The sequence below is a fragment of the Engystomops pustulosus genome, chromosome 3 (assembly GCF_040894005.1).
Source record: "Engystomops pustulosus chromosome 3, aEngPut4.maternal, whole genome shotgun sequence".
NCBI lineage: Eukaryota > Metazoa > Chordata > Amphibia > Anura > Leptodactylidae > Engystomops > Engystomops pustulosus.
In genome coordinates this window covers 216,302,417-216,318,370 of record NC_092413.1, presented here as the reverse complement: position 1 = coordinate 216,318,370, position 15,954 = coordinate 216,302,417, and the positions used below count along the sequence as shown (strand labels likewise).

Genomic DNA, 15,954 nt, shown 5'->3' with positions numbered 1-15,954 from the left:
TTTTATCTCTTAGGCAATGAACCACTATACATTCACTTTAGCCCCTCCCTTTGACTGACCTCTCAGATGCTCGGGTGCTACCGACTTTGGCATCTGAGGGGTTTAATAGGAAAACACAGAGGGGGACAGTAATCATAGTCTGTTAGACTGTTTTGAGCGTTTTATGTCGTTAATTTCTCGTTAATGTATGCACCATTTTCTGGCGCACGGCAAAGTCTGGCACTTAGCGGTTCTGAGTCCCTGCGCCTTATCTGACATAGTGGGGGTCATTTACTAAGGGCCCGATTCGCGGTTTCCCAACGTGTTACCTGAATATTTCCGATTTGCACCAATTTTCCCTGTATTGCCCTGGGATTTTGGCGCACGTGATCGGATTGTGGCGCATCGGCACTGGCATGCACGCGACGGAAATCTTGGGGGGGGCGTGGCCGAACGAAAACCCGACGGATTCGGAAAAACCGCCGCATTTAAAAATAAAAAGTGTTGCGGGACTCGCGCTTACCTTCACCCAGGAATAGGCCGGTGAACTTCAGTGCATTCCAGCGTGCCTCGGGGAACTTCAGCGCAGCAGCGCCACCTGGTGGACATCGGAGGAACTACCTAAGTGAATCGCCGGAAGACCCGAATCCACCGCAGAGAACGCGCTGCTGGATCGCGAATGGGCCGGGTAAGTAAATCTGCCCCAGTGAGAGCCTCCTATACAGATGTTTGCACAGGATCTATCACAAATTTGCGCCTTAAAAGCTGCAAAATAGGCGCAGAAATGCCCCTCCTCTGAGCAGCTGCACTTCCCAAAAAAAATCACTTTTCATTACTAAAAACATACATTTTAGGTTCCCAAATGTAGAATCCCCTCTATGCAACATGGAAAATACTTCGGAGCAGTTTTATAATGTAACATTTCTCCAGTAAGGACTTCATCATTGTCTATGGGATCATCTCTGGGAGTGATTATTGTCTTATTGTACAGATCTGAGAATATTATCAGACGCCATTTACTGTAAATTATAATAACAAAGGAAAAGACTCATTTCAGCAAGAATTTATTTTTTCCATCTCTGTAACTTTTAGTCCCTGCAGTTACATCACAATGATAGGTTTTGTGCAGAGATGAAGCCCTGAACGTTCTGTCACATTTTCTCAGTCTCCTTTCATTATTGCTCACAAATGAGATCTAACAATTTGAGACAAATTTGGCGCAAATGAATGGGACATGCGACAATTCCAAAGTGCATTTACTATGGCAGAACTAGATCCATCATAGATCAGGAGCCAAAAAGAAGAGCAAACCAGGCGCAAAAACAGGCGAACCTGAGACCCCCTATGATTAATGTCCCCCAGATAGCACCTGTGGTCACAGAATCCTAGATATACATTTTTTTTTACAAATTATTTGCCATAAATGAATGACTGGTTTGGCAGAGATCTAATTTCCACGGATATATAAAAAATGTTCCGACATTTTCAAGATCTCTGCTTGCTGTCATTAATCATGGCCAATTATATTTATTACCAGAGGCTGTAGACAACTCTTATCACAACTAATTTTTTTAAAAACTTGAGTCCAGTCGATACTCCTCAGAGATTGGACTCCTGGCTGATACCTGTTATCTGCACTGATACATTGTAACAAATTATCTGATGTGATTATTCTAAGGATTGACCTACAGGAGATACAGGTCACCTCCCCCCAGAACACAAGGACCCGACACTATTTTTTCTCCTGTAACTTTTTCAGACAAGCCGGATGGTTTATGCCGCAAATTGGAGAGGCCGTGCCCAGCGCTGATCCGAAGCAAATGGGAGACCGACGTCTGGGAGATCCCGAGGGATTCGGTGAAACTTGTAAGGAAACTTGGAGCTGGACAATTTGGAGAGGTTTGGATGGGTGAGTATTTCATGGTTATGTGCGCCAATAAACATCACATTCCCTTTAACTATGAGTAAACCTTCCCTTTAACTATGAGCAAACCTTCCCTTTAACTATGAGCAAACCACACACACAAAAAAACAAGCAATTTTTTTTTGAAAATCACAGAAATTTCTGTATCTCCTAAAATAATATAGTAAGAAAACATAAATGGTTTGTCCTCTCCGGTTTCTTTCCATTTTTGCTTGGTAGATGGTTGAGGGTGGAGCTTAACTCAAGAGGAGGAGCTTAATGTTTTTTATAATATCTGCCTTTGAGTTGAGACAAGGGTTAGGCTAAGCAGGTAGATGGTTGAGGGAGGAGCTTAACTAAAGAGGAGGAGCTTAATATTTTTTTTATAACATATGCCATTGAGTTGAGACAAGGGTTAGGCTAAGTAAGTAGATGGTTGAGGGAGGAGCTTAACTCAAGAGGAGGAGTTAATTTTTTTTTTATAAGACATGCCGTTGAGTTGAGACAAGGGTTAGGCTACATAAGTAGATGGTTGAGGGAGGAGCTTAACTCAAGAGGAGGAGCTTAATGTTTTTTATAACATATGCCATTGAATTGAGACAAGGCAAAGCAGGCATCTGCCTAGTGCACAACTAAGTTTGGATTTTTTGTAATCCTTTAGAACTTGAGTTGTGGGTATGAGGTGGAGGATAATGTGGAGGACATGTTATATATTCCCCAGAAAACTAAAAATATGAGCTTTTGCAGGAAAGGTTTCACATCTCTTGAACTGTAGGATCTTGTGATCTATCAGGAGACATGGGTTCCCCCTGGTTGAGGAACAGTTGAAGGATGATAGTGAGACTGACACCTACTGGGGTCAAGGATGTTCAAGGTCCATATTTAAGATCCCCCACCATGATGGGCACCAACCTTGACCTTATCATAGATAATAAGCTATTCCCACATGACCTCTGACCTGAGGCCTCCTGGATGGTCAGGACAGGCTGGTGGTTGTGGTTTTGGGGCAGCACAGATTGGAGAAGACCTCATTAATGGATGATTTTTTTCTTCTTGTGTTCTTAGGTTTATATAATAACAATGTAACCGTGGCCATAAAGATGTTGAGAGCGGGCAGCATGTCCCCCTTGGCCTTTCTGGAAGAAGCAAACTTGATGAAAACTCTCCGGCACAACAAACTGGTGCAGTTATTTGCTGTGGTCACCAAAGAGCCCATATACATTGTAACGGAATACATGAGTAACGGTGGGTGATACATGGTATCTAATCTCTTCTATCGTGTCATATGGGAATGGCCATTGATACATTTTATGGATATATCACTATGGGCTCAAATCTATGGTCCCTGCAGGGATGTTCCGGAAGTAACACCATGGAAGTTGCGACCAGCATTTGCTAGAATTGGGAGCAGCTTAGTAATCCAGATGAAGCCTAATATTTCGGATTTTCGTATAATGTCAGGACGAGGGTTTTTTTCATAAGCTTTTTTTTTTATAAATGGGGTTATTCCATAGAGGGTGTCATTATCCACCTGACGAAGGCTCCAGCCCGGAGCCGAAACGCGTAGTGTTTTACCCTTTACTTTTTATTAAAATTGCTTTTATGGATATACCATCCCAGTCTATTCTCTGAGTGTGACAGCGCCTTCTAGAACGGGACTGTCCTCTATAAAGGGACTGGCTCGAGCACCTGGAAAAAAAGAAAAAAAAATAGGGTTACAGGTCCGGCAGGATACAGGGTCATGTACTTTCAGGGTACAGCTCAAGCTGGGTACAGGCTCAGATATAAGTTCCTGTTCAGACTGGGGTACCGGTTCAGCTGGATAGAGGCTCAGTTATAGGGCAGCACAGTTGCTCAGTGGTTAGAATTACAGCCTTGCAGCGCTGGGGTCCTGGGTTCAATTCCCAGGGTCAACATCTGCAAAGAGTTTGTATGTTCTCTCCATGTTTGCGTGGGTTTCCTCCGGTTTCCTTCCACACTCCAAAACATACTGGTAGGTTGATTCGTTTGTGCAGCGCTGTGTAATCTGTGTGCGCTATATAAATAAATTATTATTATTATTATACATTTTCCTGTTCAGATTGGGGTTTAGGGTACAGGTTGGATACAGATTGGGGCTCAAGCTGGATACAGGCCCAGTTATAGGTTCCAAGTCCTGCTAAACAAAAACAGACAGAAGGACCACAGGTCACAGAAGAAAGTATAACCAGCCCTGGGTAAAATGAGATTAGCTATTTATCTAGTTCCTGGATGTCGCCCCCAGCAGCTGACTGGCTAGGTCCCTGCCTTGTGAACAGAGCTGAGCAGACCTGAACTTTAGGTGTGGCAGCTCCACCTAACCAGCACATGTTGCTTGATGGGCTGCAGAGCATCCAGTCAGTCAGTTATATGCTCCTGGTGGATACACCTGGCCAAACACAGCCATGCCTAGCTGCAAGGGGAGTAAAGATGCCATATTGGCTGCTTTGAAGCCCATCACGCAACATGCCTGGGAGGACAAACAGAGGACTCTGAACCTAAAGTTTGTGTCTGCTTATTTCTACTCGTCAATGAACCACCCAACTTTCCAGGGATCAGATACTGAAAGACAGCTGTCAAACAGCTCCCAGTAAGACAGCCTCTGGTTGTGGTTCACAAACTCAGAATAGGAAAAAAAAACATAAATTCTGTATCTGTGCTACTCATAAAAATAATATATAAAACTTATATTACAATCTATCCAGTATATAGTTTTTTATATTTTGCTACTTTTTTAGAATGAAAAATCATTTTTTTTTTTTTTTTTGTAAGGGCTTGTTTTTTGCTGAATGAGGTGTAGTTTTTACTATTCTGAGCTATGGCTGAACTTTTTTTTTAATCATTTTTATCACATTTTTAGGAGAGCAGAAAACAACTTTACTGATACTTGTGCAAAAATAAAATAATGAAATATATAAATGTATGATTTCAGGGAGTTTGGTGGATTTTTTGAAGACTGAGAAAGGGGCAAAGTTGGGCTTTCCGAAGCTGGTGGACATGGCGGCACAGGTAGGTGACAGGATCATCCACAGTTATACTGTAACTTGTTGGGTTTTGATTGACTGTACTGGTATATTTATGATGTATCAGTATAACATGGAAATACATGGGGACTTGTATTATTATCTTCCACTCTTTTTCTGCCTCCAAGAACTCTGGAATTATTCATAAACCTTCACTGTCCCCCAAATCCATCTACGGTAACATAGTATATAGTGGTCATTGAGGAGAGGATAGGAGGAAGATGCTGTTGCAATAACTGACTTCTCTTGCTGTGACTGTATGCTGTGAGAGAGGAGAAGGAGCAGAAGTAATAAAGTTGACACTGTCTCCGTGTGCTGTGCACAGCTTTTATATCTATCAACGATAACCCTGACAACTTAAAGGGCACATACCACCCCGATTCTACCTCAAAAGGTAGAAGGGGTGGTAGGTGGATGGATGGGACGCGAGGATAGCCCTTTTTTGGGCTAATTCCTCACGTCCTGGGTGTCTTTTAGAAAACTTTATTGTAGCTATATGCTAATTTTTTTGTTGCGGCTACTGTGGCGTGGAGTAGCCGGACATGAGGCTACTAGTCGCGGCTACTCCACGCCCCAGTAGCCACATTACTCTGCCTACCAGATAATCTTCGGCGCGCGGTTCCTGGTAGCTGCGCTCCCTCGTCCGAGTCCCCCGTCTACTGCGCATGCACAGTAGTTCCGGCCCCGGAGCCGCGGCCGCGCAGCCGAAGGCCTGTCATGGGGTTATCCAAGATTTATTCTTTTACTTTTAAATACCCCATTGTCCAAAAATAATAAACCTTATTTGAGTGTAGGACCCCCACCCTTCCAAATGTACTCCCAAACTCTGTCATTATTCCAAATCTCTGTCAGGAGTCACGTGACCTCACTTAAAAGTAAAAAAAAAGGGGTTTCCGATATTGAAAAAGGGTGCCACCCTAATTCACAGGTCATGCCTGGTATTGTAGTTTGACTTCATTCAAATGGATGTAACATCAAACAAAATCACAGGATAAGAGATTCTCTGTTTCCACAAAACAGTCGCCGGATGCCCGGACATTTTACGCTGCAAAGATCTAATATAATGTGATAATAAAAAGCTTGTGGTTATATATAGACAACCCCCGGGATAAATTTAGCTTGTGGTCACATTTGGCGGCAGGAAGATGACGCTCATATTATTTTCCATTCCACAATGTGAAATTTGAGTCAGAGCTTTTAGTAGAAACCTCTCAAAGATTAAGAACCACAACAGATATGGATCTCCTGAGCAGGTGATGAGCAGATGTGCCCCTGTATATCATCCGTATCATCAGCGCTCCCGATCCTGTGTCTACCTCTCTTACCAGACCACGTGTCCATCACGGTCTACTGAGCAGACAACCACAGAAGTCAAAAACATGTCAAAAAGTTTGGTCTCCGGCTGTTTTTGTGGCCTTGATGTTGAGTAAGAAAACATCCTCTTAGATAACGGTGACTAACGGCTCTACAATGTTAGGACCTGAAGATGAAGGTCCTCACGACACTCATGGCTTTGTTTTTTGTAGAAGATGCCATCGATCACAACAAAGTCCAAACCTAAAAGAGATGGGTCCCCCATAAACCTTCCTTACGAGTCAAGTGTTGATGGCCTTCCATTGTCGAAAACTTGTGGAAAGCTCAAAATGCTCCCAGTTGGAGGCAGGAGAATGTATTAGATAAGCACCTATATGCCCCCCCCCCCCCCATGGGAGAATTAGTTTGGTGCATAAAGAGGACCTTTCACCACCTCACACATGTGGAGATGAACATAACTTTGACTTTTCTTTCTTACCTCTAGAGTTACTCGGATATCAGCCCCAGTATCTGCCCATTATAATTCTCTCCACTGTCAGAGAGGAGGAGCTGGAGCAGAGGCCGGGGAGTAAAAAGAAGTCAGAAAAGTTTTTGAGTGCCGGGAATACCAAAGTCCATTCTACTGGGTTCTTTCACAAGTTTAGCATAACATATGCTCCATCCCGGGACCTCCTCTCAGACAGTGGAGAGGATTATAATGGTCAGATACCAGGACTGATATCTCAGCATCAGTGAGAGCTATAAAGAAAATTCAAAGTTCCCCAGAATCTATGTTGTAGCCCCTACAGCAAGGTATATTCATCTCCACATGTGTAAGGTGGTGTAGGTCTTTTATGAACTGTAAATCTAATTGGTTGAATATTAAGAGAGAGACAATAAGAGTCCAGCTTACCACACTACCACTCAGTGATTGGATGTGATGGTCCTGATTACTTCACCTACAAAAGATAGGACTTGCTGTCCTCTGTGTGTGGACTGGGTCAGCACTGCCTCTCTTAAGAGTCCTGCACCTCCCTAGTGGCCAACATTGGTTTCTGTTTCAATGGCAGCAGTTTACCATGGAGATCAGTGATTGGCCACATACTCTGTTGCACCCTAAAAGTTTATTACTAGATTTTGATGGGGAGCCAAACCGGCTCCGGTAGATTGCAGACATCCCATCGATGCAATGATAATGTACGGATAATGATCCATAGCCAATATTAAGGAATTCTCAGTAATTCTTCTCTGATTCCAGGTGGCTGAGGGCATGGCGTACATCGAGAAGAAGAATTACATCCACCGAGACCTGAGAGCCGCCAACGTCCTGGTGTCTGATATACTCTGCTGCAAGATCGGAGATTTTGGACTGGCCAGAATCATCGATAGCGAATATATAGCCAAAGAGGGTGAGTGACCGAGCATAAGGGATGGTGTTACATTATATAAGACAATTGCTTATCCGGAATTACATAACAATGCCAGGGCATGCTGGGTAGGTATTTCCTTACATTGGATATTAAAACCACATAATTAAAGGAATCATCAAATAATACTTTTAGTTTTATCCATGGGTCGTCATCACAATCCGTCACTGATCTTTTCCTGAGTCTTCTCCTGTGCTGCACCTAAAGCCTGGAATGCTTTACCCTTGTTAGTCTCACATATAATCATATGGAAAATTCACAGTCAAAGGGTTTTCTAGTTATGACCCACCCATAATATGAGCCAATAATTTCAGATCAGTGGGAAACCCAGACTTGAGACCCCCATGATCTATGGATTCTAGTTGCCTCTTGAGTTATTATTATAGCTCCTTTTCTTTGTACTGGGTGACTTGCGTTACCACAGCTCAACTTTATGAATCAACTGGTATTACATAGACGATGGAATTGTACTGCATGAATTTCCAGCTGATCAGTGAGAGTATAACATATAGGATCTGATATTGATTACTTATACTATGCAGAGGTGATTAATATCTTGAAATGCCCTTTAAATATTACCCAGAGTCCCTGATCACAATTTCACATTCTGAGACTTCTCTCATGCTGCACCTAAACTCTTGAATGCTCTACCATGGATCATCTGGATTGTCCTCCCCACAGTTCTTAAAGCTTAAAAACTGGGTTACAACAAAATAGATTCTTCTTTGTTACCCCTCCCCCATTAGATTGTAAGCTCTTGATCATTACATGGGCAGTATAAATGGCAAATCTCCTTCCAGCTTCCAGCAGAGAACATTTCAAGGGTCTTGTTTGTTTGCTTTGTGATCACGTGGGGGAAAGCAGAAGTAGGAGCTTCACCTTCTCATATTGATACTGACGGTTTGGTGATCAGTTCTACTTTCACATGTGTCTGGCTGCGGACACGAAGAAATCACGAAGTGGGGAGATATTTTTTACTTTGCTGGAACCGGGAGGAAATTATTTCGTCATTCACCGATGTGCGAGAAATCGGCTATTAAAAATATATAAGAAGTTTTATAAACCTGCAGGAAAATTTTTGGAAAAATATTTTTGAGACCCTGATGTACAATGAGCGACATGTTACATTGTGTCTATTCCTCTCGGGTCTCATATTGGATGGGTGGTTCTGCTTTATATCGTCCATGTAATCCATACACTATCTAATACCGGGTGCACTCTAGTGAGTGCTCGAAAATTTTAAAGGAAACCTACCATGAGGACTCTACTGTCAGAAGTAGATGTGATGGTAGATTCCTCCTACCCCTAAATCTGTAATTCAATAATCCTGGAACCTGACTTGTTAAAAACTTTATTTTAGCAATGTATAAATTATCTGCAGAGGCTACTGGGGTGTGGAGAAGCCTGGCGGAGCACCGGGAGCTAAGGCTACTCCCCGCCCCAGTAACCTCAGGAGTGTCGTCTCCTTGTGTGTCCACAACACTCTCCTCCTCATCCTCGCGTTGTCACCACTGGCTTTTATGGAGCTGCTGCGCATGCCGGCACAGGAGCCAAAGATACTGCGTATAACCAGGAGCTCTACGACAAGCCCTGCCTGGCATAGAATAAAAGCGGCGCAGCCTCCTGCCACTATTCCACCTCCTGATGTACCCCGCTGCAAATATGCAGCGCACGATATGATAAATGTCCCCCAATGTTCCTGTACCCTGTATATAAAAAGACCCAGCAAATGCCCCTCAGTATACAGATAGGCCTCGCACATGCCCCCTCCATATTTAGATAGCCCAAGCACATGTCCCTTAGTAGTTGGCTAGCCCCAGCACAGTACCTGCTCCCTCAATATATAGATAGCCCCAGTACATGTCCCTCAGTATATAGATAACCCCAGCACATGCCCCGCAGTTTATAGATAGATAGCCCCAGCACATGCCCCCCCCTATATAGATTGATAGCCCCAGGACATTCCCTCAGTATATAGATAGATAGCCCCAGCACATGCCCCTCAGTATATAGATAGCCCCAGAACATGCCAGCTCCGTATATAGATAGCCCCAACACATGCACCTCAGTTTATAGATAGCCCTAGCACATGCCCCTCAGTCAGTATATAGATAGCCCCAGTACATGCCCCTCAGTTTATAGATAGCCCCAGCACATGCCCCTCAGTCAGTATATAGATAGCCCCAGCACATGCCCCTCAGTCAATATATAGATAGCCCCAGCACATGCCCCTCAGTCAGTATATAGATAGCCCCAGCACATGCCCCTCAGTCAGTATATAGATAGCCCCAGCACATGCCCCTCAGTCAGTATATAGATAGCCCCAGCACATGCCCCTCGGTTTATAGATAGCCCCAGCACATGCACCTCAGTCAGTATATAGATAGCCCCAGCACATGTCCCTCAGTCAGTATATAGATAGCCCCAGCACATGCCCCTCAGTCAGTATATAGATAGCCCCAGCACATGCACCTCAGTCAGTATATAGATAGCCCCAGCACATGCCCCTCAGTCAGTATATAGATAGCCCCAGCACATGCCCCTCAATCAGTATATAGATAGCCCCAGCACATGCCCCTCAATCAGTATATAGATAGCCCCAGCACATGCCCCTCAGTTTATAGATAGATAGCCTCAGCACATGCCCCTCAATCACTATATAGATAGCTCCAGCACATGCCCCTCAGTATATAGATAGCCCCAGCACATGTCCCTTCAGGATATAGATACCCCAGCACATGCCCCTCAATCAGTAAATAGATAGCCCCAGCACATGCCCCTCAATCAGTATATAGATAGCCCCAGCACATGCCCCTCAGTCAGTATATAGATAGCCCCAGCACATGCCCCTCAGTATATAGATAGCCCCAACACATGCCCTCTTAGTATTTACATAGCCCCAGCACATGCCCCCTCAGCATGTCCCCTCAGAGGGGGTGTGGTTGTAGGCTCGGTGACTCATCTTGGCCCACCATTAATTGCAAAACAGTGGGGCCCCATGACCACTACCCCCCCCCCATGATGGCGGCCGTGACTGCTGATCACAAGAACCAGTTTTTGGGACCCTGTACCAAACATAATCCTAATAATTAATGCATTGTAAAACTCGTAAAAAACATATCGGGACTTCCACATATATACTGGAATCCTGGTCCGGGAAAACAATGGCCATACAATTATTGCAGCACCATGACCTACGTGTCTCCTGACGTGCCCCATACAAATGATAACGCTGCAGCCAGTTACAGGATAGCCCAGCAATGTCTGACTTGTTAGTGCCCAAAATCGGACTGGAAACGTCTGTGGTAGCTGTAGGGAGAATGGAGCCAATTACTTACTGCTGAGACATGTTCAAGAATATGAGATCCAACGCCAATTCCTGGACAATTCTGTGAAGCCTTTACAAAAAAAAAGTACAAAATTATTGTAAAAATTTCTTTTATTACCAATTTCAGGTACAAAGTTTCCCATCAAGTGGACCGCTCCCGAGGCCATTAACTTCGGAGTCTTCAGCATCAAGTCCGACGTCTGGTCTTTTGGAATTCTTCTCACCGAAATTGTGACATATGGTCGAGTCCCATACCCAGGTAATATACCACATGGACAAATACTCAAGAGTCGTCTTGGAGGGGTCTACTGAGCTGAGGTTGGGTGAGCCTCAGAAGAACCTCCAGTGGGCTCATGTTCTGCCTTGGTTTGGGGCTCCTCGGGTACAGCATGGGTACAACCCTATATAAAATAGATATGGAGCTCCTCCCTTGCTGGTGACCATTTTGGGTTAATTTTAACCTATTCAAATGTATTGAATCCTAAACTTTTTTACATCTTAGAACTTTGCCATGATGATAAATGTGTCAATAATAATACTAAATGTAATTAGAAGTCAGTATGAGTTCTGTATGCATTGATGGTGGGCCTCCAGAAGGTACCTAATGGGGCTGTCAAGGGAGTGGTAAATTGGAGATCCAAATCTTCTCAAAACACAGTTTTCAGTTTTTTTCTTGTCACTGCGTCCTCCTTCCTCATACTTTGCATATCAATGGTCCAGGAGGGAAAGGGACACAATGGTTGATGGACCAAATGAGCCAATGAAATATAAGGGGTGGTACTTCCATATGACAATGTATCAGAACTATTAAAAAAACTATTAAGCCTCTTTATGAGACATTGTGCTCTATACTTCCAGGTAGAATACCTCTATAACATGGCATCGGTTGGCCATGGCACCCGTTGGGGCTCATTTACTAACGGTCCGTCGGACGCATTTTCGTATGGTTCCCAACGATTTCCGTTTTGTGGCGAATTGCCCCGGGATTTTGGCACACACGAACGGATTTTGGCACATCGGCGCCAAATCAGGGGGGCGGGCCATCGGACAACCCGACGGATTTGGACAACACGCAGGATTTAACATTTAGAATTGTGTCGCAAGATCAAGCACTCACATGTACCGGGAAGAAGAAGGTGAACTCCGGCGAACCTCGGCGCAGAAGAGACGGATGCAGGAACTTGGACGCACAAGCTAAGTGAATTGCACCGGACCCGAATCCTCGTCGGACAACGCACCGGGGGATCGTGACAAGACCGGGTAAGTACATCTGCCGCAATGTGTACCATGATGTAGAGTTAGAGTCCTGTAGAAGACATTACATGGTGCCATTGGGCAGGGTTAGCCTCACAGTCACAAACCCTACCCTACAGATTACAGCCATATAATGCATATGTATTACTAATTCCATCCATTGTGTAATTAGCATTAATGATGATGATGATGACGGTATGTTTTATGTCTTGTCCTTCAGGTATGACAAACCCAGATGTGATCCAGCTCCTAGAAGAAGGCTATCGCATGCCTTGTCCTGAAAACTGCACTCCAGAGATGTACAGCGTCATGTTGAGATGCTGGAGGGAGAAGCCAGAGGAAAGGCCAACGTTTGATTACCTACAGTCTGTTCTAGAAGATTTTGGTACGGCCACTGAGAAACAGTACGAGGATGAACCCTTACAATGACTTTACAGATCACTTTCCATGGAGACCAGGTCATGTGATCCAGGAGAGAAGATAAGAAATACCCGCACTTATGCCCCTAAAAATGTTACAGAATATTTCATAGAACTGACCAAAAGTTTATCGGAGAAGACTTCTTCCACCCAATGGTCACCAGTTGGATATGTTTGAACTATTCATGGATTGTCCAGTATGGTTGATCGTGGTCATGTCAGATATTGACCAGTGTCAGGGGTCCAAAACTTTCCAAGGACTCCCATGAAGAATGTCATGGACCTTGTGTATATCGAGGCTTTGGTTCTATGATGTCTACGATCTCCATAGTTTTTGTTGTTGGTTTCTCTGATTCAACTGGATTGTCAGACGTGAAATCGCTCGTGTTTATGGTTCATGGACCACTTTTTACTTTCAATTTCTTAATTGTTGACTCATTGACTGATTACATGTTATTTTTATGGACACCAGGTTGGTTCTTGTCATGGCCGGCAACAATCAACATGTGGAAAAGTTGTGAAGAAATGAAAAAAAAAGAAGTACCAAGAGGGAACAGACAAGTTCCAAGTGTCCAGAAACTGTCAATGTCCATGACTTCCATGAGGACCTGGACCTTCATTTATTTAGTCTCCGTCTCTATGGTATTTGTCAAGAAGTGATTAAAAGACTTACAAGGTGGAATTGTCAAGTTCCAAGGTCCAAAAAGTATCGATGCCGACACATTTTTGTGAAGAATGTCTAGTGTTGGACCTCCATTGGAGCAGCCATGACATTGAATGTCCAGGAGACATGGACTAGTTTAGGTCCTCTGTAACCTCTCCGGAGCCCTTATTTCTATGGTGTCTCTGATCTTTATAGTCTTCTTACTGGTTTCTCCTACAGAATTGGATTGTCAGATAAGAAATCGCATTTCCAAACATTTGTGTTGTAGAGTTCTTTATTATTTTTGTCTATTATTAGTGTAATGTAAAAGTTATTACATTTTTAGTACAATTTTAGTACAATGGGGCTCATTTACTAAGGGCCAGAATCGCTCATTTTCGTCGGATTTCTCGAAAATTACCGGTTTGCGCCGAATTGCCCCGGGTTTTTGGCGCACACGATCGGATTGTGTTGCATCAGCGCTGGGTTGCATGCGATGGAAATTGGGGGCGTGGCCGTTGGAAAACCCGACGGATTTGGAAAAACTGCAATATTTAAAGAAAAAAAATGTGTCACTTGACACGCACTTACATGCACCAGGAATAGGATGGTGAACTCCGGCGGACCTCGGCGCAGCAGCGAAACCTGCTGGATATCGGGCGCACGACCTTAGTAAATCGCCGGAAGACCCGAATCAGCATCGGAGAACGCGCCGTTGGATCGCAACAGGACTGGGTAAGTAAATGTGCCCCATTGTGTTTTCGACTTTGTGTTTACCCCTTAGTGCAGGCACCGAGGGTGGAACCCAAAATAAACATAATTCGATATCGCCACATACTTCTTTGGATACATGTAGACATAGGTCAATTCTTAAACATTTACTGTACATATTTAATACTCCAGAGCTGTGATAAAAATTCTGCCATTCCCCAGCATTTTAAGAATAGTGAGTGCAGCTCTGGAGCATAACTCATGATAAGTAATGTCCTGTATGTGCAGCTCTAGAGTTACAAACCATTGGAGTTCCCAGTCTCCAGGACAAGCAGTGATACCACAGATATCTGTCCGGGGTTCTTACTAGTATTCGGAAAGTCAGAATATTTCAAATGAAGAAGTTTGTAAAATTAAATTACATTTTTTTAACCAAAAATTATTGTAATATAACTAAATGGAAATAAATATCATAAAAACATAGAAAAGAGTGTCTCTTATCCTACAGTGTGCTTGTCTCCCATTCTTTGTTTCTCTACATTCGCCTTCCTCTTCATACACAGGGGGGGTTTGTCGCATATTGCTTGCACCAATCACAGATAATAACTGGCGCCACCATCTTGGATCCGATTGTCGCTCCTCCGAATGTCATCAGGGGGCGGCCATTCATTGCCATGACCGGCTCGGGTCTGGTTTCTGCAGTTTCGCTACAATGAGCCAGTGACCCATTGTAATGTATACTGTGCAAAAATGTCATATATTGCAATATAGTAGTATTATAGTATATGGTAGGAACGATCAGACCATCTAGGGTTAATGTGTTAGTGTCCAAAAAAAAAAATAGTAAAAAAAAAAAAAGTTTTAAAAAAAGTTTTAAAATAATACAAAAAAAAAGGAAAAAACCTAAAAGTTCAAACCACCCCCCTTTCCCTTGAACTGATATAAAACGTAATAAACAGTAAAAGTCACAGCCACACCAGACATCGCCGCGTCCCAAAATGCCCAATCTATCAAAATATATTTAAACAATGACCCCCATAACGGAAAATGGCGCCCAAATGTCCGAAACGCGACTTTTACACCATTTTATATCACATAAGAAGTCCCCAGTCCCCACAGAGCATAGTACATACTCTGCCAAAGTGTTTTTGTATAAAAAATCGGTTTTACAAAAAAAAAACCCTATGTTATAATTTACCTTTCATTAGCATCTGCTAGGCACTCGTCCCCTGGGAGGGGCTGGAAAGGAGCAGTTTCCCACCCACCCTTGGGAAACCACTCCTCCATGTGTCCTTTTCAAATATATGAAGAACTCCCACACTCGGGATTGGCTGTAGAGGAGCAGGGGGCGTCGCTAAGCCCAGCGATGGGTGTTTTCATATATTTGAAAAGGACACAGGGAGGAGCAGTTTCCCAAGGGTGGGGGGGGGGGAAACTGCTTCTTTCCAGCCACTCCCAGGGGATGAGTGTCTAGCCACACAGCAGATGCTAATGAAAGGTACAATATAACATATCTTTTTTTCTGTAAAACCTATTTTTTATACAAAAACACTTTGGCAGTGTATGTACTATGCTCTGTGGGGACTGGGGGAGTGCTAAAAATGGGTCTCCTGGTGACAGGTTCCCTTTAAGGAGTTAATAGAAAGTAGATGTGTACGAGGCCCAGATACACGGCCTACAACTGAGGCATTTGCAGGTCTCTACCTTCAGGAGTCTGCATAACCCACTGCTGAAGCAGCCAATCACCTCCAGCCTGAAGCTACTTACACCGGGCAATCTCTGCCGAACACCATCCAACCAGCAGCCCTGGACCCGTTGGATCGGTATTTGCTGTTGTTTCCATTGTCGTGTTCTGGAATAAAAGGAACTGTAAGGTTATGGTTGACCTCCCTGATGTCATTATATCCGGCACAGATACACGACCCCTGTGCTAGATGCAGCAAAGCCCCAGAACAT

At 43.8% G+C, this 15,954-nt stretch overlaps 1 protein-coding gene across 2 annotated transcripts in view; it reads left to right on the top strand.

Annotated features, from left to right (window-relative positions):
* The window catches only part of BLK (BLK proto-oncogene, Src family tyrosine kinase), a 49,856-nt gene extending 35,401 nt beyond the window's left edge, over positions 1 to 14,455 (top strand). For both annotated transcript variants that reach the window (XM_072143811.1, XM_072143812.1), the window contains 6 exons: positions 1,739 to 1,888; positions 2,948 to 3,127; positions 4,833 to 4,909; positions 7,475 to 7,625; positions 11,099 to 11,230; positions 12,446 to 14,455. In XM_072143811.1, coding sequence (XP_071999912.1) covers positions 1,739 to 1,888; positions 2,948 to 3,127; positions 4,833 to 4,909; positions 7,475 to 7,625; positions 11,099 to 11,230; positions 12,446 to 12,654 — 899 coding nt within the window. In that variant the 3' untranslated portion in view covers positions 12,655 to 14,455. The remainder of the gene's footprint in view (positions 1 to 1,738; positions 1,889 to 2,947; positions 3,128 to 4,832; positions 4,910 to 7,474; positions 7,626 to 11,098; positions 11,231 to 12,445) is intronic.
* Positions 14,456 to 15,954: the final 1,499 nt, after the last annotated feature.